The sequence below is a fragment of the Capsicum annuum genome, chromosome 12, assembly GCF_002878395.1.
Source record: "Capsicum annuum cultivar UCD-10X-F1 chromosome 12, UCD10Xv1.1, whole genome shotgun sequence".
NCBI lineage: Eukaryota > Viridiplantae > Streptophyta > Magnoliopsida > Solanales > Solanaceae > Capsicum > Capsicum annuum.
Genome location: NC_061122.1, coordinates 188,053,181 through 188,077,725, shown reverse-complemented (window position 1 = coordinate 188,077,725; position 24,545 = coordinate 188,053,181). Strand labels below are relative to the sequence as shown.

Here is a 24,545-nt window from a genome sequence, read left to right as displayed (position 1 = left end):
TTGGTCGACTGAGTAGCGATCAAATTTATCCATCGCTAAGATTTTTTAGTAGCACGACAAAAGTTAGTCACTAATTATTTATCATAATACCAACCGTCTTTAGCAACTAAATTTTTCCGTCCCTAAAGTTTTTTAGTAGTAACGATAAATATTAATCGCTAAGTTTTTATCGCTAATAATTTTGTAGAAAAATAACTGAAACACGTAAATTATAGAATAAGTAAAATAATCAACATTCATATAGATAGCAAAATGCACAATAATTGTGTTCCAAAACCCACAATTTCAAATATTTGGTCAAACATAAACTAATGTCAAACCAACATCTACCAAAATTAGTATTTGTTACAACATACATAAATGTTTTGTACTTCCAAACAAAATAGTCTATCAAAAATTAATGCAATGATCAAGGGCTACAAATACTATAAAGCTAGGAATCAACGTCGTCGTCATCATCATCATTAGTAGGAGGAGGATCAAGCACAACCCCTTCTTGTACCCTAATACCAACAACATGCTCAATAACTACCGGAAGAAAATGAGTAGTAAGTGCCGGAATCAATTGCTTCACAAACTCCTCCAAATTTATTGTCGGTAAAGAAACCAAAGGTGGTACTGATGAGGAGGAGGCATCGCAGGCACAAAGTTTTTTCCCAATGTAACTGCCAGCTTCAGACCCAAGACCAAATAATTTTTTCTTCTTTGCTCCTCCCGCAGCTTCATAATATCTTTCCAATTGATCAATTTCAGTTTAACATTGTAATTTTTCCCATATAATTTCTTCTTACTTTTTCTGTAACAAGTGGAGTTATTAATCTAGACTCACATTCATGTCAAAACAAAAGAAAAATAAGAGAAGAGTATTATATCATTAGATATAAATTATGGACTTACATGTAGAAGTCGAGAACGCTTACCAACAAAAGATTTTTCATCATGATTATGTGTATGGACGTGCAAATATAACTCACTTGGAGTTGAATCTCAATCTATTTTAAGAGCCTATAGAGAATTTCAGGTTTAGAAGTAGACCAACATACATAGCATCAAACTAAAAGAATATATACATATCATGTTTCTTTGCCCCATTCATAGAATAACCATCAAGTTTATTTGCCCCATCCTAAGCAAGAAAATGTCACCAAACTTCTTGACATAGCAGCAAAACAAAGAGAAAACTGAAAGAGAAACTTGCAGAACACATATATAGTAGCAAAGCGAAAAAAAAAAATAGAAACTAGCCCAGCTGCTTGCAGGAAACTCAATGTGCATTGCTGTTTCTTCTGTTTCCTATGCACCTGGAAACATCATTTGTTTCCATTCTATCTTGGGAATCCATAACCCACTTAATATCTATCTTGAAACATCATTACACCCCAAAACACACACAAAAAAATTATATTTAAACTTCTTATGATTATGAGACAATGACATCAATTCAAAGACAATGAAAAACATTTACATAGCTAGCAGCAGCAGCAATAGCATAGTAATCATAAACAAGGCCATAAAATGGAACACATATTACGGGACACATAAACAACAGCAGCAGTAACATATATACTAACCGACTCTCAAAGTCAGAACACATAAACAACCGCAGCAGTAGCATATATACTAGCCAACTCTCAAACTCATGGAACACATAAATAGCAGCAGCAGTAGCATACATACTAATCAACTCTTAAACTCATGGAACACAGTAACAGCATCAGCAATAGCATACATACTAACCAACTCTCAAACTCTAAGAAATTATCCAAAATGAAAACTATATTCAAATAAGGTAGCAGCAGCAGTAGCATGACAGTATCATATTCAAACATAGCTAGCAGCCCAAACATAGCTAGTAGTAGCCAAAAGGGCATAACAGCAGCCCAAACAACAACAAAATAGTGCGCGATAATCGAAACACAATAAACAACATACTATGATAGATATCCTAAAAATAGAAAAATAAAAAAAGTAACTTCATTCAGACCTTGTCAAGTACTGAGAATCATAGAAAAATAACTTTTAATAACACAACACTAATTTTCCCCCCAAAATGAATCTTTTTTAGTATAACTAAACACCCTTTATCTATATGATCATATACCAACCATCAAACACAAATTCAAGAACATAGCAACAAATATCAAGATTGCTTCTTTTTCTCTCTCAAAGTTGTGAACTTTGAAATATGTAAGAAATGCAGAAAGTTGCAAAACCTATAAAGTAAATCACAAATTACAGCAACCCCAAATCAATCATTTTAATAAAAATCAATCAAGATCTACTTACATACATTTAAATATAATCAATGGATAGCAACAAGATTAGTTGCTTAGATATTAATGCTATCCTCATCACAACCAAGACTTATTTGTCCTACATTTTTCAATGTCTTACAAGAAGTGCAGCCCATAAAAACAAGAATTCACACAAAGTACCAGCCATATCATTCACACAAAGTACCAACATATCATTTAAATAAAAAAATAGTGGACAACAACTTAGACATAACTATAGCAGCAGCCATGAAAAGTTTAGTAAAAAGTAACAAATGAAATCAGTGGACATCAACAAGATTAGTTGCTCAGATATTAATTCTATCCTTATCATAACCAAGAAGCTATACTAACTTATTCTACATTTTTCAATGTCATATAAGAAATACAACCCATAAAGGTAAGAATTCACACAAAGTACCAGCCATATCATTCACACAAAGTACCAGCCATATCATTCAAATAAAATTAGTAGATGGCAACAAAGCCACAACCGTAGCAACAACCATAACAAGTCTAGCAAAAAGAACCAGCTATATCATTCAAATGAAATCAGTGGATAGCAACTTAGACATAACCATAGCAGCAGCTATGACAAGTCTAGCAAAAAGTATCAAATGAAATCAGTGGACAACAACAAGATTAGTTGCTCAGATATTAATGTTATCCTCATCACAACCAAGAAACTACACTAATTTGTCTTACATTTTTCAATGTCATACAAGAAGTACAACCCATAAAGGCAAGAATTCACACAAAGTACCAGCCATATCATTTAAATAAAATCAATGGACAGCAATAAAGATACAACCATAACAACAACCATGACAAGTCTAGCAAAAAGTACTAGCCATATCATTCAAATGAAATCAATAGACAACAAAAAGATTAGTTTTTCAGATTCACACATAATCAACAAGAACCAATACTTACAAGATTTTTGCGGTGCTCTCCAACTATGATAGAGCCACCTATGTATGTCCCAACAGCTAGTTCACGCCCACCACAATTGTTTTTTGAATTTATATCAGACTTCTTAATACAGTCATCACTTTCCCATGGTTCCATCCACTTTTTCCATACATGGTCATTTACAAATTCTAGTTAAACTGTAGCTCTATGTTTTTTCGATATTAGAAATGAAATTCTTGTAGCATAATGCAGCCTTCTTCAACCATTGCTGCTTTACCACTTCTTCACTAATGGAAGCATCCCAATAGAAATTCTTCTAAAATACAATTTAAAGTAAAATAATTAAGTGTTAGCTGCAAACTCAAACAATTGGTATCGATTATTATTTTAAAAAACATATCTTGAACTCTTCAAAATAACGATCTTTGACATCTTTTGAGACACCTTTCCAATTGATCCCATTGAGATCAACTTCACTTTTGAAAGATAATATAATGGAACTGAAGCATTTTGAAGAAGGTTCCAACCTGTACAATATCAAATCCAACACCAATAACACTATAACATTTGTGTACAAAAATAGTAATCACAAAAGCAATTTGAAAATTGATTATCAACTAATAATCACCAATAGACCGCAAAAACATTAATGAAAAATAAATAGTAAGTACTAACCCTGAAGAAGTCAGAAAAATAAGGGTCCGTCCATTGCTAAAACGGGAATCAGCTGAACCAGATATATTTCTCTGACTAGATGTTCCCTCAGCTGCTGTGTTGCTTTGAGAATTCATATTCTGGCTTGTTGGGCTGCTTTGATTAGGTGAAACAGAAGATGTCTCAAGAATGATTGGGGTATTTTTTTCTCTCAATGTCTGAACCAATGGCGTACTATTGGGCAGTAGTGTTTGATCAGTTGGCAGACTGATAGGAATGGAAGTGGTATCATCTTATTCAATCACTAGAGTTAGAATCGAAGGAATTTTAGCACGATTAGCAATTTTACTCCTACTTGAGGAATTGCCTGCATGATATCCACCTCGAGTCATATCTATAAAAAAAATAATGGTGTCATTAAATTATTACTGTTAAAAGTCAAATTAAAAATGATGTGATATGAAAAATTAACAGATTAATAAAAGGAAACTAGAAACTAAGAAAATGATAATAATTTGGAGAAGCCAATACCAAAAACAAAATAGAATACAATGAAGATAAAATAAAATTTTTTTATCATGCACTAGTCGCTATCAATGTCTTCTTACTAAAAACAAAATACAACAAAGATAAAATAGCAGATTTTTAACAAGCTCTAGTCACTATCTATGTCTTCTTCAAACTCTTCCTCTTCATCTTCCTCCCCAGTTTCATCAGTTCTGTATTCTTCTTCTTCTTCTTCTTCTGTGGATCTATCTTGGATTTCATGATGCTCTCCAAATAAACCATCATTAAGAGGTTCATTCATTTCAATAACACCCTCATTTAGATCATGTAATAGATCATCTTTATCAATAGAAATAGATATATCTACCTCATGGACTTCAAATTCTTCAACTTGAAAAGAAACATTCAGTTTTGAAGTTGTCACCACTTCTTCAACTGGTAATTCAATAACATTTAGAGATTTGACCTTCAATACAGCTAGCCAATCATCCTTGTCCTTCTTCTTGCTTGGATAAGGTACATAACATACTTGAGTTGCTTGCATTGCAAGAATAAAAGGCTCATACTTTTGTATCGACGACAATGATTAATATCAACCAATTTGTACTGATTATGCTTCTTAACACCGACATCCATTGCTGGGTCAAACCATTCCCATTTTAATAACACAATTTGCTTTAAAGATGCTTCACGGTATTCCACTTGTATAATCTATTTTATCCGCCCATAATAATCACTAAAATTTAGATCCGAGATACAAACTCCACTATTTATTATTGACTCGTGCTACCACGGCCTTCTGTGTAAAATTTATATCTATTAACAAAATAAACAGAATGACATATAGCTCCTATTAATGGTCCACGAGCAAGACTACACAAGTCTTTATTTTTAATGAAATTGCACTGAGCCTATTGAAAAAAAAATCAAAGATTTAGTTAAATTTGAGAAGCCAATTTAAGTACATCATTATATGAAAGTTAATATTTATTTAAATCTTACATATTCCTTGAACCATATAGCAAAATTTTCTTCAAGACTCTTGTCTATTTCACTTTGAGAGAGATTCAAAAATTCTTCTTCCAAACGTTGCAGGTACATACTTTATTGCAATAAAATAATTTAAATAAGAGAAGTCATGATATAAGAACAGATTTTATTATGTTTAAGAGAATTTGGTTACCTCACAAATGGTTCAACCTCTTCACAATTTAGTAAAATATAAGTTTGGGCCGCTTTGATTTCATATAAGGTTAAATCTCTTATTTTTTGCTTCTCCCCAAAATTGATCTGAATTGGAGAATATTGAAAGATTTCCTTTAAGATCTTTCATAACACCACCATCGTCACTATGATCCACATTATGATTTTGGGACATGTCATGAGGTTCAAAATAATGAGAAAATAATTGTGTTGACTCCATCATCAAGTACGCTTCACAAATGGAACCTTCAACACTAGCTTTATTTCCCAATTATCCTTTTAAGAGTTCCCAAATACCTATATATAGAAAAAGATAAAACATTACGTTTGAAAGTTATGTATTAATTATTCGTCACAAGTTTGACATAGAGTTTCACATTTACCTTTCAAGAGGATAAATCCATCAATATTGCACAGGTCCAACAATCTTTGCTTCATATGGAAGGTGCACAGAAAGATGTTCCATTTAGTCAAAGAATCAAGGAGGAAATATACGTTCTAACTTGTACAAAATTTATGGAATTTCTCTCTCTACTCGGACCATATCATCCACTTATAGAGTGGTCGAAGTAAGATCCTTACAAAATAAGCTCAATTCTGTAAGTGCCTGCCACACATTACTAGAAAGTAGTTCATGAAAAGCAATAAGCATTAGTCATTGCATGAACACATGAAAATCATGACTCTTCATACCAAATAACCTTTTCGCATTTGTGTCTGGCAACCTACCCAAATTTGAAACATACCCATCTGAAAACTTTAAGCCTTTCACCCAATTAAACAAGATAACTCTTGCTTTTTTGTCTAATGTATAAACAACTTTTGGATATTGTCCATTACTGTCCTTTCCCAATTGAGGTCGATCACAATACTTTGCCGTATTTAGACGTGATTGTGCATTGTCTTTGGTTTTATCATCAAAATTAAGAACAATGTTAAAGACATTATCAAAGAAGTTTTTCTCAATATGCATCACATCAAGATTATGTAGAATCAGTTAGAACTCTAGTATTATAAATTCCAAAAGATGCTTCGTTTTTTCCACCCATATATCTTACATATTATTTTATTAACTTGTTCTACATCTAACTCTGTTACATTTTTTATCCTAAAATTACAAATTTGATCCAAAATTTCCTCTCCTATTTTATATGTTGGTGGCATCATTTGACAATCTGGTCTTTAAGAAAGTTCTTTTGATCTCTCCTAAATGGGTGATGTTGGTCAAGGAACATTCTGTGGCAATCAAACCAGGATTGTTTTCTTCCATGAAGTAATCTAAAGGATTATGTTTCCTCCATACAATAAGGACATGCTAATTTGCCCACAGTACTCTATTCCGATAACATAGAATATGCTAGAAAGTTACTAATTATCCACATCAAAGCTGCCCATCATTGAAATTTTTGCCTTTTTGAGATGTCAAATGCTTCCACACCTGTCTCCCACAACAAAGTCAATTCCTTTATTAGAGGTTGCAAATAAACATCAATTTTATGTTTGGGATTGCTCAGACCTGAAACAATGATTGTTAAGAACATATAAGCCTCTTTCATGCATATTCCTAAAGGTAAATTGTATGGATTGACAATCACTAGCCATGAAGAATATTTCCTACCAATATGACTGAATGGTTGAAAATTATCCATACATAACCCCAACCTAACATTTCTTGGTTCAGCAACAAAAAAGGGATGAGTTTCATTGAAGTGCTTCCAAGCCTCAGAATCTAATAGATGACACATCACCCCATCCTTTTTTATACTCATGATGCCATCTCATGTCGGCAACTGTAGCATGAGATGCATATAATCTTTGCAATCTCGGAATCAAAGGAAAATAATATATTTTCTTGTAAGGGACCAAGTTCCTCTTACGAGAGCCAACAGAACACTTATACCTTGGCTTGCTACAAAATTTACAAGATGTAAGGTGTTTATCATCATCAACCCAATATAATATATATCTTGATTCACAACACTCAATCTTTTCAACTGGCAGACCTAAGCTACGCACTAGCTTCTTCATCTGATAATAGCTATCAAGCACTATATTATCTTCAGGTAAAGCCTCTTTAAGAAATTGCATCATCTGGTTATAGCCTCTTGAAAGACCCCACAAATTTCTAGCTTAATTCATTTCTTTAAGCTAGTTAAGGGCCCCCAGATTTAGGAAATTCTAGCTAAGTATTCAGACTTAGTTTTATTTTTAGCCTTCGAAAGTTGGCAATCTCATTTTGCGACCTAGACATCTGTTAATTATGGATATTTAAGTTAATTCATGATTAAGAAGGTCAATAGGTGAACCCAGACAAGTTTTGGATTTTTTTCGAACTTTATTTGAAGCTCCTGTGGAATCCCAAATTAGTGAACCAACGCGATTTTACCGCACCACATCAACTATTGCGTTGGTTAATATTTTCCCCAGCTATTAGCATCAAATTCTAGTGAGTCAATGTTAACTTGGCATGATGCATCAGATATTGCGTCGGTACTATTGACACGGGGCGTCGAGCTGCGCGTATTTTATTTTAGTCATTAAAGATCCGCATCCAAAGGGGAAATTAAGTCAATTTCCCCCACCCTTATTCGGTCTAAACACAAAATTAAAGCCAATTACAAGCACTTTAGGCAAAATTTCATCAACTTTCTCCCAATTGAAAACCCTAAGTTCAGTACTCATCTTCAAGAATCTTAAGAATTCCACCGTCCTCTTTCCAAATAAGTTCAAGATTCAAGATTCCCAACTCAAGAATTCCAAGAACCCTTCTTTAAGAGTACAAATAGAATCTCAAGAGTAAGTTTGTTCATCTAGTTCTTTATTCGAGGTATGTGGGGTTTGAACAAGAACAAATCTTTCATTCTTGTGCCAAAAACTTGAGTTTTATTAAAGATTTTGATGATTTGCAAGTTGGGGTTTATAACCAAAGTATCTTGTTTTAATTTTATGAACTTGTAAGTGATTTAAGCTTTGAAGTACATGTTTATTCAACCTATATATGCTTTGAATTGAGGATTTATGGCATGAATTGCATATCCCAATTGTGAATTGCTATTTTAAAGTATTTCCAAGATAGTTGTCAAGAATTAGGCTTTATTATGAAATCGTGATTATTTAAATATATATATATATATATATATATATATATACTTTAAATCCAAGGATGAATTTTTGATATTTTTAAAGTATTTTAATTCTATTATTGTGAGCATGAGGTTTATTGTGATTTGGCATGATTTCCAAGTATGGGTTGTAAGCCATAAGTTTCATTCTTGGTAATCAAGAAAGATGATTTTAAGTAAGATTTGATCTTTTAATCCTAATCTAAAATAGGGAGACCCACATTGTTCATATAGTTCAGACTTGCTAGAATAACAGTATTATTGCTTGAGTTTATTTAAAAGTAAGCTCTAGATGCAGTAACAGGCTTAAAGGTTTAGCTTGGGGCTACTCGTAGCCTTGAGTACTGTGTGACATCTCGAGATGAGATTTTGGGGCATTACAAACTTGGTATCAGATCCTAAGGTTTAAAGAGTCCTAGGGAGTCAGACAAGAAAAATTACGTAGAGTCTTGATCATGAATATGAAGTGCACCACATTTATGAGAAAGAGGCTACGGAATGTTTAAAAAAATCATCTCTTTCTTTCACAATCCATTATGCTTACAACTATCTCTATCTGCTATTAACTTATGCTCTCTTATGACTGAATATGCCTCCCCGCAGAGCTAACCCCCATAGGAATAATAATCAGCTACCCCAGCCTATTGATCCCCTGATTGACAATATATCTCATGCTGAATTTTGGGCTACCTTTCAGGTGCTAGCCCAAGCTGTGACTGCTAATATTCAAGCCAATAATAAAGCTGCAATACCACATCAGCAAGAAGGTGATTTTGCTATAGCCAAACTTTGTGACTTTATGAGGATGAATTCGTCAGAATTCTTTGGGTTAAAGGCAGGTGAGGAACCACAACTGTATCTTGATGAGGTGAAAAAAATCATCCAAGTTATGCATGTTACTGAAGAGGAGAGTGTAGAATTGGCATCTTATAGGCTGAAAGATGTTGCTTATGATTGGGTAGTGATGTGGAAGAAGAGTAGAGGAGAGAATACAGCTCCCATGACTTGGTGGATATTTTAAGATGCATTCTTAGATAAGTTTTTTCCACTTGAGATAAGATAAGTTAAGATAGAAGAGTTCATGAACTTGAGGCAGGGCTCAATGATAGTAAAGGAGTACTGCCTTAAGTTTAACCAGTTATCTAAGTACGCTCTTGATTTGATAGATTACACCAAATCTAGTATGAGCAAGTTCATGACTAGTGTGTCTGGATTGGTAATTAAGGAGTGTAGGAATGCTATGCTCAATAGAGACATGGACCTTTCTAGATTGATGATACATGATTAACAAATTGAGGTAGAGAAGAAGAAGAAGAGGGATAGAGTAAGTAAGAGGGACAAAATAGGGAAGTTTGAGTATGGTCAGGCTAAATCTCATGAAGGAAATCGTTCACAATTTTAGAGTCATCCGTCTTTTCCAATGCCATCTTCAGCTAGTGCCCCCATACCCAGAACCAAGCAAAAGAAGTGGGGTAATTCTTCCATGTCAGGTCCCAAAATAGTGTGAGTGGTAAGCCCAGTTATCTTCCATGTGCTAAGTGTAGTAGGACTTATCCCAATGAGTGTTTGGCTGAGCAGAAGGGTTGTTTTAGTTGTGGCAAGTTAGACCATAGAATTAGAGAGTGTTCGTATGCTAAGCAGGGAAACAGAGATGTTCGTCCCCAAACTCAGACCACCAGTGCACCAACTCCTGTAGCTCACCCAGCCCCTCCTCAGGGCGCTTCATCCAGCACCGATGATGGTCAGCGCCAAAACTGATTTTATGCTTTATTTTTCTATCAAGAGCAGGAAGATTCACTAGATGTTGTTACTGGTATGGTTTATGTCTTTCATTTTGATGTATATGTATTGTTAGACCCTGGGTCGAGTTTCTCTTATGTGACCCCATTAGTTGCTGTGAATTTTGAGATATGTTTTGAAAAGATCCTTGAGCCTTTCTTAGTTTCTACCCCTGTAGGTGAGTCAGTTATTGCTAAACAGATCTACAAAAAGTACCTTATCACTGTCCTTCATAAGGTCATGTTCACAGATCTAATAGAATTTGATATGGTTGATTTTGATCTTATTCTTGGTATGGATTGGCTTCATTCTTGTTACACTTCAAAAGATTGTCGTACCCGTGTGGTTAAGTTTCAATTTCCAGATGAGCCAGTCTTTGAGTGGTCAGGTAATTTAGTATCTTCCAAGAGTCATTTCATATCTTATCTTAAGTCCAGAAGATTGATATCCAAAGGTTGCATTTACCATTTAGTTCGAGTTAAAGACACAAAGTCTGAGACCCCACCAATTCAGTTAGTTAGAATAGTAAATGAGTTTCCTAATATTTTTCCAAAGAATCTCCCAAGGGTACCTCCCGATAGAGAGATAGAATTTGGGATTGACCTTCTTCCCGATACTCAGCCTATTTCTATTCCTCTTTATTGTATGGCACCCGCAGAGCTTAAGGAGTTGAAAGAGAAACTCAAGGATCTTTTAGATAAAGGTTTTATAAGGCCCAGTGTTTCTCCATAGGGCGCTCTCGTCCTATTCGTGCGAAAAAAATGGTTCCTTACGTATGTTCATTGACTATCGTCAACTAAATAAGGTCCCAATCAAGAATAAATACCCTCTCCCTAGAATTGATGACTTATTTGATCAATTACAAGGTGCCAGTTATTTCTCAAAGATAGACCTTAGATCCGGCTATCATCAGCTTAAGGTAAGGGAATGTGATATTTTGAAGACAACCTTCAGAACCTGTTATGGTAATTTTGAGTTTTTAGTCATGTCTTTCGGGCTAACCAATGCTCTAGCAGCTTTCATGGACCTCATGAATCGAGTATTCAAATAGTATCTAGATATGTTTGTCATAGTATTCATAGATAAACTCTTATGTATTCCCGTAGCGAGGATTACCATGCAAATTATCTTCGAATTATCTTACAAACTTTTAAAGACCATCAATTGTTCTCCAACTTCAGCAAGTGTGAATTTTTACTAAGGTCAGTAGCCTTTCTCGGTCATATTGTTTTCGCCGATAGTATTAGAGTTGATCCCTAAAAGATAAAAGCCATAAGAAACTTGCCTAGACCTATCTCTCCGTCAGACATTAGGAGTCTCTTAGTCCAAGCTGGATATTACCACCATTTTATTGAAGGTTTCTTATCTATTGCGTCTTCTATGTATAGATTGACCCAAAATAAAGTTAAGTTTCAGTGGTCAGATTCCTGCGAGAAGAGTTTTCAGGAATTGAAGACTCGACTCACTTCAACCCCAGTGTTAGCATTACCAGATGGTACCGAAGGTTTTGTAGTTTATTGTGATGCCTCTAGAGTTGGATTGGGTTGTGTGTTGATATAGAAAGGTAAGGTCATAGCCTATGCCTCCAGACAGTTGAAACCTCATGAAAAGAATTATCCAACTCATGATCTGGAATTATCTGCTGTGGTGTTTGCTCTGAATATGGAGACACTATCTATATGGTGTTCATGTTGATGTGTTCATGGACCATAAAAGCTTGTAATATGTGTTTACTCAGAGGGAGTTGAATCTCCGTCAGAGAAGGTGGTTAGAATTGCTAAAAGATTATGACATGAGTGTGTTGTACCATTCGGGTAAGGTCAATGTAGTGGCAGATGCCCTTAGCAAATTATCTATGGGCAGTGTTGCTCATATAGAGAAAGATAAGAAAGAGTTAGCTCGAGAAGTTCACCGTTTGGAAAGGTTGGGTGTTAGATTGGTTGATTCGGCTAAGGGTAGCATTTGGGTGCAGAATAGTGCAGAACCTTCCCTAATTTCAGAGGTGAAGGGGAAACAAGATTAGAACCCTACCCTAGTTGAGTTGAAGGAGTCCGCTAAAGACCAAATGGTAGAGGTTTTCTCCCAAGGGAGAGATGGTGTGCTGAGATACAAAAGTAGACTGTGTGTGCTATGTATTGATGAATTGAGCCAGTGAATTGTAAAGAAGTGCATGGTGCGCATTATTCCATTCATCCAGGCTCTACCAAGATATACCACGACTGTGGGAAATCTATTGGTGGAGTGGTATGAATAAAGATATAGCAGACTTTGTGGCAAAGTGTGTAACTTGCCAACAGGTTAAGGTAGAGCACCAAAGACTTGGTAGTATGTTACAAGAGTTCAGTATCCCCAATTGGAAGTGGGAAGAGATGGATATAGATTTTGTGACTTGTTTACCCCGATCGTGTCATCATCATGATTTGTTTTGGGTTATTGTAGACAGATTGACCAAGTCAGTGCATTTCTTACCAGTCCATACATCCTTTACAATGAAGGATTATACTAAGTTGTATATCCAAGAGCTAGTCAGACTGCGTAGAGTTCCCTTGTCTATAATCTCAGATAGGGGTACTAAGTTCACTTCCTAGTTTTGGAGAGCTTTTCAGAAGGGTCTTGGAACCTATATTCATCTTAGTTTAGCTTTTCATCCGTAGACAGACGGTCAGGTAGAGAGGACCAACCAAACTTTAGAAGATATATTGTAGGCATGTGCTCTTGATTTCAAAGGTAGTTGGGACAAACATTTTTCATTGATTGAATTCGCTTATAATAACAATTACCATTCTAGTATTTAGATGGCCCCGTTTGAAGCTCTTTATGGGATGAGATGTAGATCACCCATAGGTTGGTTTGAAGTAAGTGAGGCCACTCTACTTGAGCCTCATGTAATGTTTGAAGCTATACAGAAGGTTAAGTTGATTAGAGAAAGATTAAAAATAGCGCAGAGTTTTTAGAAATCATATACGAATGTGAGAAGAAGGGACCTCGAGTTTAAGGTGGGTGATTTAGTGTATTTAAAAATTTCACCCATGAAAGGAGTGAAGAGATTTGGAAAGGAGGGGAAACTTAGTCCCCGATATATTAGCCCTTATAAGATTCTGAGTCGTGTGGGAAAAGTAGTTTACGAGCTAGATTTGCCCACAGACTTATCAGTCATCCATCCTGTCTTTCATGTCATCATGCTTAAGAAGTACATCGGTGAGCCCACCATTGTAGTTTCTTTAGAAAGATCAGAAATTTAGAACAACCTTTCCTATGAAGAAATTCCAGTCGAGATTTTAGACAATCAGATTCGTAGACTGAGGAACAAAGTAGTTTCCTTGGTCAAAGTCCTTTGGCAAAATCAGTCTGTTGAGGGTGCTACTTGGGAAGCAGAAGCAGATATGCGGACCAAGTACCCTCATCTTTTCACTGCAGATTTAGATTCAGCTCAAGGTAACAAGCTTCCTCAAATCACCTCTTTTCAATTCTAAGTTTCAAGCTTTATATATCCATTCATTCGATAGTTTATGCATTTGCAATCAGTTTAGTCATGCTTCCAGTAAAGTAATGCATGCCAGTTATAGCCTCAGTTTTTAGCATCTCAGTTTTTATTAGCCACATTCGAGGACGAATGTTTTCCAATGGGGAGATATTGTAAGACCCCGCAAATTTCTAGCTTAATTTAGTCCTTTAAGCTTGATAAGGGGCCCCAGAATTAGAAAATTTTAGCTAAGTATTCAGACTTAGTTTTATTTTTAGCCTTCAAAAGTTCGCAATCTCATTTTGCGACCTAGACATCTTTAAATTATGAGTATTTAAGTTAATTCATGATCAGGAAGGTCAATAGGTGAACACGGACAAGCTTCAGATTATTTTTGAACTTCGTTTGAATCTACTTTGGAATCCCAAAATAGTGAACCAACACGATCTTGGCACGCCTCGTTGACTATCGCATTGGTTAATATTTTCCCAGCTACCAGCGTCAAATTCTAGTGAGTCGATGATAACTTGGCGCAACGCATCAGATATTGCATCGGTACCATCAACGCGGCGCGTTGACCTACACGTTGCTGCCGTATTTTATTTCAGTCATTAAAGATCCACGTCCAAAAGGGTAATTTAGTCAATTTCCTTCACCCTTATTCCGTCTAAACACAAAATTAAAGCCTATTACCAGCACTTTATGCAAAATTTCATCAACTTTCTCCCAATTGAAAACCCTAAGTTCAATACTCATCTTTAAGAATCTCAAGAATTCCACCGTCCTCTTTCGAAATAAGTTCAAGATTCAAGATTCCCAACTCAAGAATTCCAAGAACCCTCCTTCAAAAGTACAAACAGAATCTCAAAAGTAAGTTTGTTCATCTAGTTCTTTATCCGAGCTATGTGGGGTTTGAACAAGAACAAATCTTTCATTCTTGTGCCCAAAACTTGAATTTTATTAAAGATTTTGATGATTTGCAAGTTGGGGTTTATACCCAAAGTATCTTGTTTTAAGTTTATGGACTTGTAAGTGATTTAAGCTTTGAAGTGCATGTTTCTTCAACCTATTTATCCTTTGAATTGAGGATTTATATCATGAATTGCATATCCCTATTGTGAATTGCTATTTTAAAGTGTTTCCAAGATAGTTGTCAAGAACTAAGCTTCATTATGAAATCGTGATTATTTAATTATATATATACTTTAAATCCAAGGATAATTTTTGAGATTTTTAACGTATTTCAATTCTATTATTGTGAGCATGAGGTTTATTGTGATTTGGCATGATTTCCAAGTATGGGTTTTAAGCCATAAGTTTCATTCTTGGTAATCAAGAAAGATGATTTTAAGCAAGATTTGATCTTTTGATCCTAATCTAAAATAGGAAAACCCACATTGTTCATATAGTTCATGATTTAAAGTAAAGAGAAGCATAATTGGTTTTTATTATAGACCCCTGTGCTATTTTAAGGTGGATTTTCCCTAAAAAGTTCTGAGCAATAAGTATGGGAGTAGTATTTAGCACCGAGTTGGGTATGATTTCAAGGTCTCATGCCCCGGAACTACGTGCCACCATAGGTTTCTGACTTGCCCATAGTGGGCTAAGATAGTGATCACTTAAATTAAGGTTCTATTCCGATGGCAAGGGTAGAACAACTCTCCCCAACGTGGGCAAGACGTTGGACGCCATGTCATCTTACATGGTTTATGTCAGTTAGAAGAAACTCCCGAGCCCAAAGTTCCTAAGTCCTTGAGTGCCAACCTTCCTAAGTCCTAAAAGAAGAGATGCATTGAAAAGCTTTTTGAAAATGACGTGTAATGACTCACAAGATTTATGCCACATGCTTTACTATTCATAATTGATGATCTTTAGAATCTCGGATTACTCAAGCTATGTGAGTCATTTATTCTTAGCATGCATGATTTTTATAAACTGTGATGGTATTTTTTACATATTACATGCACCCCCATATACTTAGTACATCCTCAAAGTGCTGATCCACATATACGTCTATGTGCTACATTGTCTCATAATGTAGGTTCAAGTGCTCAGTCTCAGCAGCGAGAGTGATTTTTGAGCATTTCATCTACATCCCTACATTTGGTGAGTCCTCATGGTTCGAGGACCTACTTCTTCAGCTTTTCAGTTTTCATAGTATTTGAGTTATTATTATTTTCAGTTCAGTTCGAGTCAGTTGGGAGTCTGTCCCAATGATTCTCTAGTTCTTTAGCAGTAGAGGCTTGTCGGACTATCAGTTTCTTTGATCAGGCTTTGCAGTATTTTGTCATTCATATATTATTTTCAGTTACTTCAGTTTAGACTTGCTAGAATAATAGTATTATTGCTTGACTAGTTTATTTAAAAGTAAGCTCCAGTCGCAGTAATAGGCTCAAAGGGTTAGCTCGGGGCTACTCGTAGCCTTGAGCGCCATGTGACGTCTCGAGATGAGATTTCGGGGCGTTACACCTCTCTTTGACATATTGTTCTCCATTTTTATATTTAACATTCAAGAGATAACTGGAAGTTGAGTGATATACTTCTGCATCTGCAGCATCTAGCAAATCAAAAATTTTTTTAGACATGGGATTAAGATCTTCCTCCATTGAATGTTCAAAAAGATGAGATGGCCCCGATTCAATATTGCTATAAGATTACCAACTTGAACTTTGAGAAAAGTTGGGACTAGCTGCATCCAAAATCATTTGTCGGTATGGATTCTCTCCAAATACAAGTTGACCACCACCATGCTAGTCATTACCATAAGAAGTCCCACTTATAACTTCTCTTTTTCCTTGATGCTTCCAAATAAAATAGTTCTCAACAAATCTAAATTGATAAAGGTGACATTTAATAGTTTCGACATCCACAAATTTATAATTATGATATTTTGCACATTGACATCTAACTTTGTCACCACTTATGCAATTTTATTGAGAACATACGAATTGAATAAATTCATTTACACCGATTACAAAACTAGAGTATAAAGCCCCTTGGCCATCTAACCTCTCTTACATCCAACCACGCTCTAGATTATTCATGTTCCTATTAATGTTGAAATAAAAAAATAGGATAATCAGTGCTAGCACCGTGCTCTTCAATCAATAGTTCAGAACATAGCAAAAGTCATCAATCAACATCAATGTAAGAAGGAAATGAGTTGCAATTCTGATTTGAGACAATAAATCAATAGCAAGGTAATCAGCTACTAAAATAAAGTACAATTAAACACACTCTCTCTAGACAATCAAATTATCCAAAAACTGCAGAAAAAAGTAAGTGGATAAAATAAATTATCAAAAAAAATAGTCAGCTGGAGAATAACAATTGAAATTCTAGGAATTGAACTTTGTTCATAAAAAATGCAACAACAAATTTTAATATCCAAAGCTTTACAGAAACCAAAACAATTCAACAACAGAAGTATTCATTGAATCATATAAAATTTCAGAAGTTGTATACACAAAGATGCTCCCCTACATGGTATTTTCTGATGATCCATGACAATGTCATATTTCTTGCGATTATATAGTATGTGCATAGTTATTTTTCATAGTTACTTTTTTGATAATACGAATGAATATCAAATGCTAAATAAGTTGTACAATAACATTCACCTATTCTATTGTACATTCCAACAATAAACTGACAAAAATGTCAAAAGCAAGAACTGTTACCTAATCAAACTTTAATTCAAGAACAAAGTTCATAGTTGATATAATTGAAAGGCCTATTTTAATTCACTGAACAATTGATCCTTTCCAAGTACAAGATATCAAATAACATGCTCAAGTTATACAAATACAATACAAAGATAAAATTGACAACGCAGAAATTAAACAAAACTTCAAAGTAAAAATGATCTACGATATAATAGTCATTGTTGCAAAACTGATCATGAGATCAACCACAAAATCAAACTTAAAGAAGAATCAGCAATACTACTTTAACATAGCTAAATCCTCTACCAGAATCACCATACTAATTATCGAGAATATTTTACCTGATAGGCCAAATTATTGAACTTCAAAATTTCAGTCAGCTCCAAAACACACTTTTTCCGTGTTTTTTCACCTATCCTTCACTTTCCCAACACTTTAATTTCTGCAATATTAACCGAAAAAAAAATCAAAACTTCTATAAAAAAATATAAAGATTTAGTACCAAATGTTTGCATGCACCCTAGATTCGGTCCATAGATAAACAAAATAAATAGATCACAAATGCAGAAGGGGCAAACTATGTAGAAAGGAATTACAGCCTCAAAAATCACAGATCTACTAAAATTACATTAAAAAAACTCAAGTTACCAAAAAAATTTGCATTTAACTAACGAATAACACATTCACCAGTCCAATTAACACATCAAAGATCGAATGTAGGCCGACATTTAAAAAAATAAGATAAAAAGGTGAAGTGTTTGATGATTTCCCATCTGAAATCAAACAGACCCAAACTGGAACCAAATTAAATATAAATTATAGAGTAGAAAGTATAAATAGAAAGAAAATACAAATTAAATCCTTACCTAATTTCGTCTGGCCAAAGAAACTATAGAGAAAGAAAGCTAGAGAGTGAGAGGCTGCTTAGCGAGAGAAAACAAGTGAAAAAAATGAGCCCTAATCTATTTTTCCAAAATATGTATATGTTATAAGTATTTTTTAATTTATAAAAAGTTATGACGGAAAATTTCGTCGCTAAAAATAAATAAAATTTATAAAAGAATGTGACAAATAATACTGACGCTTAAATCTGTTGCTAATCATTTGCTACAAATTAATTAAACTTACACAAAATTGATTGCTAAATCCGTCACAAAATTAAGGTACCAAATTTTTGTGCCCAAATAGTAACGAAGAAAAAAATTCGTCATTAATCCGTTGCTATATCATAAATTAAAAATAAACTTGCTATGTTTGTGATAAAATTAATGTTTTCGTCATTAATACGTCGCTAGACTGCGATGGAAATTGATCTGTCGTTAAATTTCATCAGTAAATGCTATTTTTTTTTGTAGTGACGTGTATTCAACGTTAAAGAAGAAAGTTTCATGTATAAAAAGAACAAACTTATTATATTCAAATTAATGAAGAGACGACTTTAAAAATATATATACAATCAGGCCTCTTTATAACAATCCATCATTATAATGGTATTTCACTGTAGCGACCTGATTTTTTACGAAACTGATTTCATGTTGTATGTTACTTCTCTATAACGTCATTTTACCTATAACAACAATTACGTTTATTATATTGGTACACTCTTTGTAAAATTACCTATCCATAACACTATATTCAAATGTTTATATTTTATAAAAAATATATTATGTACTGTATAAAATAAAATATTAATGATAATCAACATTAAACTAAGTTAATTGTAAAAAAATTTAAGTTCTTCAACCGTTCTATACTTTTGGATAACATAAGTTTCATGCCTAAATTTTTCTTAGTCTTATTAAAAATCAGTTGGGCGTAGAGATTCGGACAATAACAAGGTAAAAAGAAAAGAAAAACTTAGAAATATATTTGGAACCTCCTTATTTCGCTATTATTTTGGTTAAACTTGTTAATAATTTTTTTTATTAGTAACAATTAAAGGAAATTCAAACATTAAATGCCTCTATATTTGTAATAGCATCACCTCTCTATAGTAGGAGTGAATTTTTTGGACAAATGTTGCAATTATAGAGAGGTAATTTCATCCTGATTATATTCGAATTCATATCGAAAGGTCCACATTAAAGGAGAAAGACCCTCTCTAACAAAAGTGACTATGTATCTAGAGGGGTTCAAACCCAAAAATTCAAATTAAATATGAAAAATAATCACTCTACCACATTCTTTATTGATAAAGTTAATATATCGAATAATTCATAGCATACAGAAAATCAACCACCAAGTTGATTCAATAATCAATACATCTTGATATCTTAATATTTTTTCATAGGCCACCAACTTTAATTCATTGTAACGTGTGCATATAATTAATGATTGTAGACTAATTTTTTAAAATTACATCAATTGTTTTGAATTATAGAATAGAAATTAAATAAAAATATGTAAATTTATAAACAACGGATAGAAGAACAATTAAATAAGAAAAAAGATGGCTCATTAAAGAAAGTATTTCTTTTCTATTTTATGTTCGTATTGCTGAAGAAATATAAGTAATTATAATTATTTTATACAATTATTCAAATTAGAAAATTATATAAATAAGGTGAACTTTTTGTCAATTTTAAATTGCTAATATTATGAGTTGTTATCTCTTACAAGTAGGTAACGATAATGATTTAATTTTTATAAATTTAATTAATTTCATTTAAATTAAAGGATCATGTAATAAGTAATTAATAAAGACATGTATTATTGCCCTTAAATATTTAAATCTCAAAACTCTTTCATATATTTTTCTTTTCTCATATATGTAGGACTTCTTTATTTTAAAATTTATTTTTCTCTTACCATATAATTTATCGACTTCTTAATTTTAACTCTCCAAACACCTCTTACCATATATTTAAGGATTCTTGAATTTTTAAAATATATATTCCTCTTACCATATATTTTAATACTCCTTAATTTAAATATCATAAAGTAATTTAATAATTTTTTTAAAAATATAATAAATGACAATTTTATCTATTATATTCAACCAATGTTTCTAAAGATCTCTGTGCTTTTAATATCTACGATATATGTTGCACATTAATAATAGCACGTAGATGTTTGAATAATCAACATTTTTCGTTGGAAAATTCGTTGGAAAATTGTTCTTTCATATGTCTGAGTTGACTAAAGTGAATAATAATCATTACTCAAAAAATTATACCTAGCGACGGATAAATTTAGAAATTAAACACAAAATTCGTCACTACTAAAACTTTGTGAAGAGATAAAACTTTTTTACATAAGCATTTTAAAATGTCGTTATCAGATTCTAATAATTCTTTTTATTTTGCAACTTGTTTATACAAAACACTTTTATCAATTAGTAGTAAGTCTTCAAACAATTATGTTTCTATGACACTTTCAATCCATTAGTTGTAATACAAGGATTCATGAACCGTTCACTTTGCTTGTAAGAATTTATCGGACAATAGCTTTTGTTTGGATCCTAACATCATATTTTTTACAATCAATTTATATAAAAGTGAATATTATCAAGATTCATTGTTCAACATTTCAAAAATTAAGTACTATCTCAGATACACATTTTGACATGTAAGTTCAAATTCTAATAACCCTCATCTTTGCAGTTTCTTTGAATATTTTTGAAGCTATTCCCAAACAATAAGTTGTTAAAATAAATTGGTAAGGACATCATCTACAAAATCACACAACTATTAAAAAATTGAGTATAAAAAAATTGGTTATTTAGATTCCTCTTCAACTTTCATTCATGTTTGCTAGATAAATTTATGATTGTTTTCATTCTTACGGTTGGATTAAACTTTATAGCCAATATATTTCAAAGTATGTAAAGTATAAAATACTCTCAAGCAACCATGTGGTTTAATTAAAATTTTGATCTTCCTTTTAAGTTGTATTTCTTTAAATAGGATGTTATTCTCTAAACAAAGAAGATTGATTATAAATTTTTTCGTGCTAGTCTATAGAAGACGTATAAATATGTCTTAGAAAAAGACTAACGGATTTGAATATGTGATAGGTGCTATTTATGATAGTTATTGCTTAAGAACTTAATTTGAATTTCATATTAATTTTTTATGTTGCAATTTTATATTGAAATACGATAGACCATGAGAATTTTTTTTTATCTTTTTGAATCTTCTTTTTGTAGATTTTATTTTAAAATCAATGTTTGATCATGACATTTTTAAATACAACTTGAAATTGTATATGAAATTTGAAATACATTCAAACCCTTATTTTCACTTTTTTTGAATTACATGCTAAATGAAGATTTCATGTTTAAAGATTATTTTATATATATTTTTAGTAAATATACACTCAAACAAATCATATTTAATTAAATTCTAATCAAATACAACTTCACCATTAAAAATTAATAGCATGTAGTTTGTATATGCAATCTAATGTATGACATATGCGACAGTCTATTTTGGGATATAACTATTTTAGAGCAAATTCAATTGTATTTTAATGATAATTTTTAAAAATTGAGATATACACCATATTTTTAAAAAGTACATTTAAATTGTAAGTATTCCTTTTGACCAAACACAACTTTAATAATTAAATAAAATAAAAATTTTGACTTTCATGACAAAACATTTACTTAATTTTCTACTTACGCCTCACAATAATGTTTTGCCATTATGGAGAACGTGCAATTGATTGGTTTGAAGGTATACATTAGATCTTTATGAAAATTGAAAACTAATATTGGAGTTTCTTTTAACCTAATCACTCTTTTATTAAAGATAAATAAGGAGGTTATCATGAACATGACTTCACATGTAGAAATTTAAGAATATTTTCTCCATATAAAAAATAAGTGTAACTTTATCAAAAGAATCTAATTTAAATTAAGTGTCATCTTAGGAATTCAAGATAAAAATTTGCCATATGTCTTTTCAACTATTCTCGTAAACTCCACTTCTGAATAGTGTTCTATTTTCAAGAAACCTTTATTGAATTAGAATAGTTAATAAACTACATATTTTATATATTAATTCATGCTATAATGGACGTGATTTTTGTTAAGATGACACTTATTTTGAGATGAACGAGTAAATATTTGGAGAGTTTCAGATGGACTCTGATTACATTCCATACTCTGAAAAATGATTAATTAATGCACATGGAAAATTTTAAAATTAATCTCATTCAGATAATGATTCAATTCTCAGCTACGCAAATTAACAACAAAAAATGCATAAATTAAAACCAACATCCCAAGAGCTTGTAATTCATATGATTTTAATGCTAATACAATTTAATCGGAACCAAAACATAATATCTAACATCTGTAACTTACCTTAGTGACAACATCTATCAACCACTACTTCTTAATTCAAGCAATATTAAATACATATGAGATGAAAAAATTTAATGAAAAGAGAAATTATACTCATATAATAATGAATACTCCCAATTTCACCTTTCAAAATATTATTACAAAAAAAACTCAAACGGTGAATTTAATTTAGCCGAACCTCGTGCTTCTATGTCCTATCAAATAAACCCATGAATTGTGCTGTACGTTGAATTTTTACTTCATTCATAAATACTTTTGGAGAAATGTTTATCAACTCTTCCGTACTGTGAATATTTTTGAAGAAAAGTTCTCCGGTTCTCTTTTTTCTCTCTTGTTGTGTCTCTGTCGCATTGTTATATTTTTTTATGATCAGATTCAGTTATTTTTTTCATCCTCGTGGACTGGACAAGAGAGAGAGAGAGTCATTCCGAACTCCTTCTGCCCTTGGGGAAATAAATATTTTATGACTGCACTTCTTCTAGCAGATATATCTTTATCATAGCCAGTAGAATATAGATTCCAACTTCTAATTTTTTCTTTGTCGTAAAATTTGATAAACTACATATCATATCATAAAAGAAGGAAAAGAAAAGATCATTACATGAAAAGAATAAGAATGAATAGCTACAATAATTTATACCATTCAAAATTAAAAATTGTAATGCGAAATTAATCACCTTTCAAAAATCGGATCATCAACTGTCTATATATATTATCATCATCATCCATCTTCAAGATACCTACAAAATCAATGCACCTCAAAGTAAATTAAATATTATAAAAATATTTCTTGACGTAAAAAATAATTCTAAAGCAAACAATAAAGAATGATCTAAGACCAAAAGTAAATAATCTTGTTTCATATGTTTATTAAAGATGCTATTGTATTGTTGAAGGATTGTCAATTTATAGAAGTCCAAAACATTTTTCTTCAAAAAAGAAATTATCTAAATATGGTAAATTTAAATTCCCCCCAATATATAACTACTAATTTTAGAAGAATATGAATTCCAAAAATAATAAACTAATACGGAGACATTTTACATTTTTTTTATAGTTCTTTGAAAACTTTTGTTTGCTTTTTGTTTAATATATATATATATATATATATATATATATATATATTTAAATTGGGCGAAGGGGACCACACCAACAAGGTGGGAGTTCAGGTAACTAACCAACTAAGCTTTTGTTTAATATAAAATAGGCTTCATTTTCATATTTTTAAAAAATAATTAAAAAATTATACACACGCAGGTTCCTAAAATTTATGAATTTAGTAGTTTTTTGGTAAAAAAAAATTCTTTCCTAGTATTTGCTTAGTATCATAAATTTTAGGACTCTTAATTTTTTCTTTCCATGTATATTTTTAAATTTAATATTATAGTTAATATTATTAATATAATTAAAATAATAATTTGAGCAAAATAGTGAAAAGACGATTTTGTCTATTATGAAATTTTTTAATGAAGGACAAAAAGTTCAAATCACTTTTGTAAGGGTCTTTAAACTTTTTATATTATATATATATATATATATATATATATATATATATATATATATATATATATATATTATACGTAGATATAGATTTATGGTATAAAGAATTCTAAACTTAACTACTCAAAACCCCAAACCAAATTAAAGACACAATGTTAA

The 24,545-nt window shown here is 32.2% G+C and overlaps 1 protein-coding gene across 1 annotated transcript; it reads right to left on the bottom strand.

Annotated features, from left to right (window-relative positions):
* Window positions 1–433: 433 nt before the first annotated feature.
* On the bottom strand, window positions 434–3,341 carry LOC107849035. The gene is made up of 4 exons (XM_016693714.1): window positions 3,207–3,341; window positions 2,106–2,213; window positions 1,985–1,995; window positions 434–731 (listed from the first exon to the last, which is right to left on the bottom strand). Exons 1-4 carry the CDS (start codon window positions 3,339–3,341, stop codon window positions 434–436), a joined length of 552 nt encoding a protein of 183 aa, XP_016549200.1.
* Between the last annotated feature and the right edge of the window lie 21,204 nt (window positions 3,342–24,545).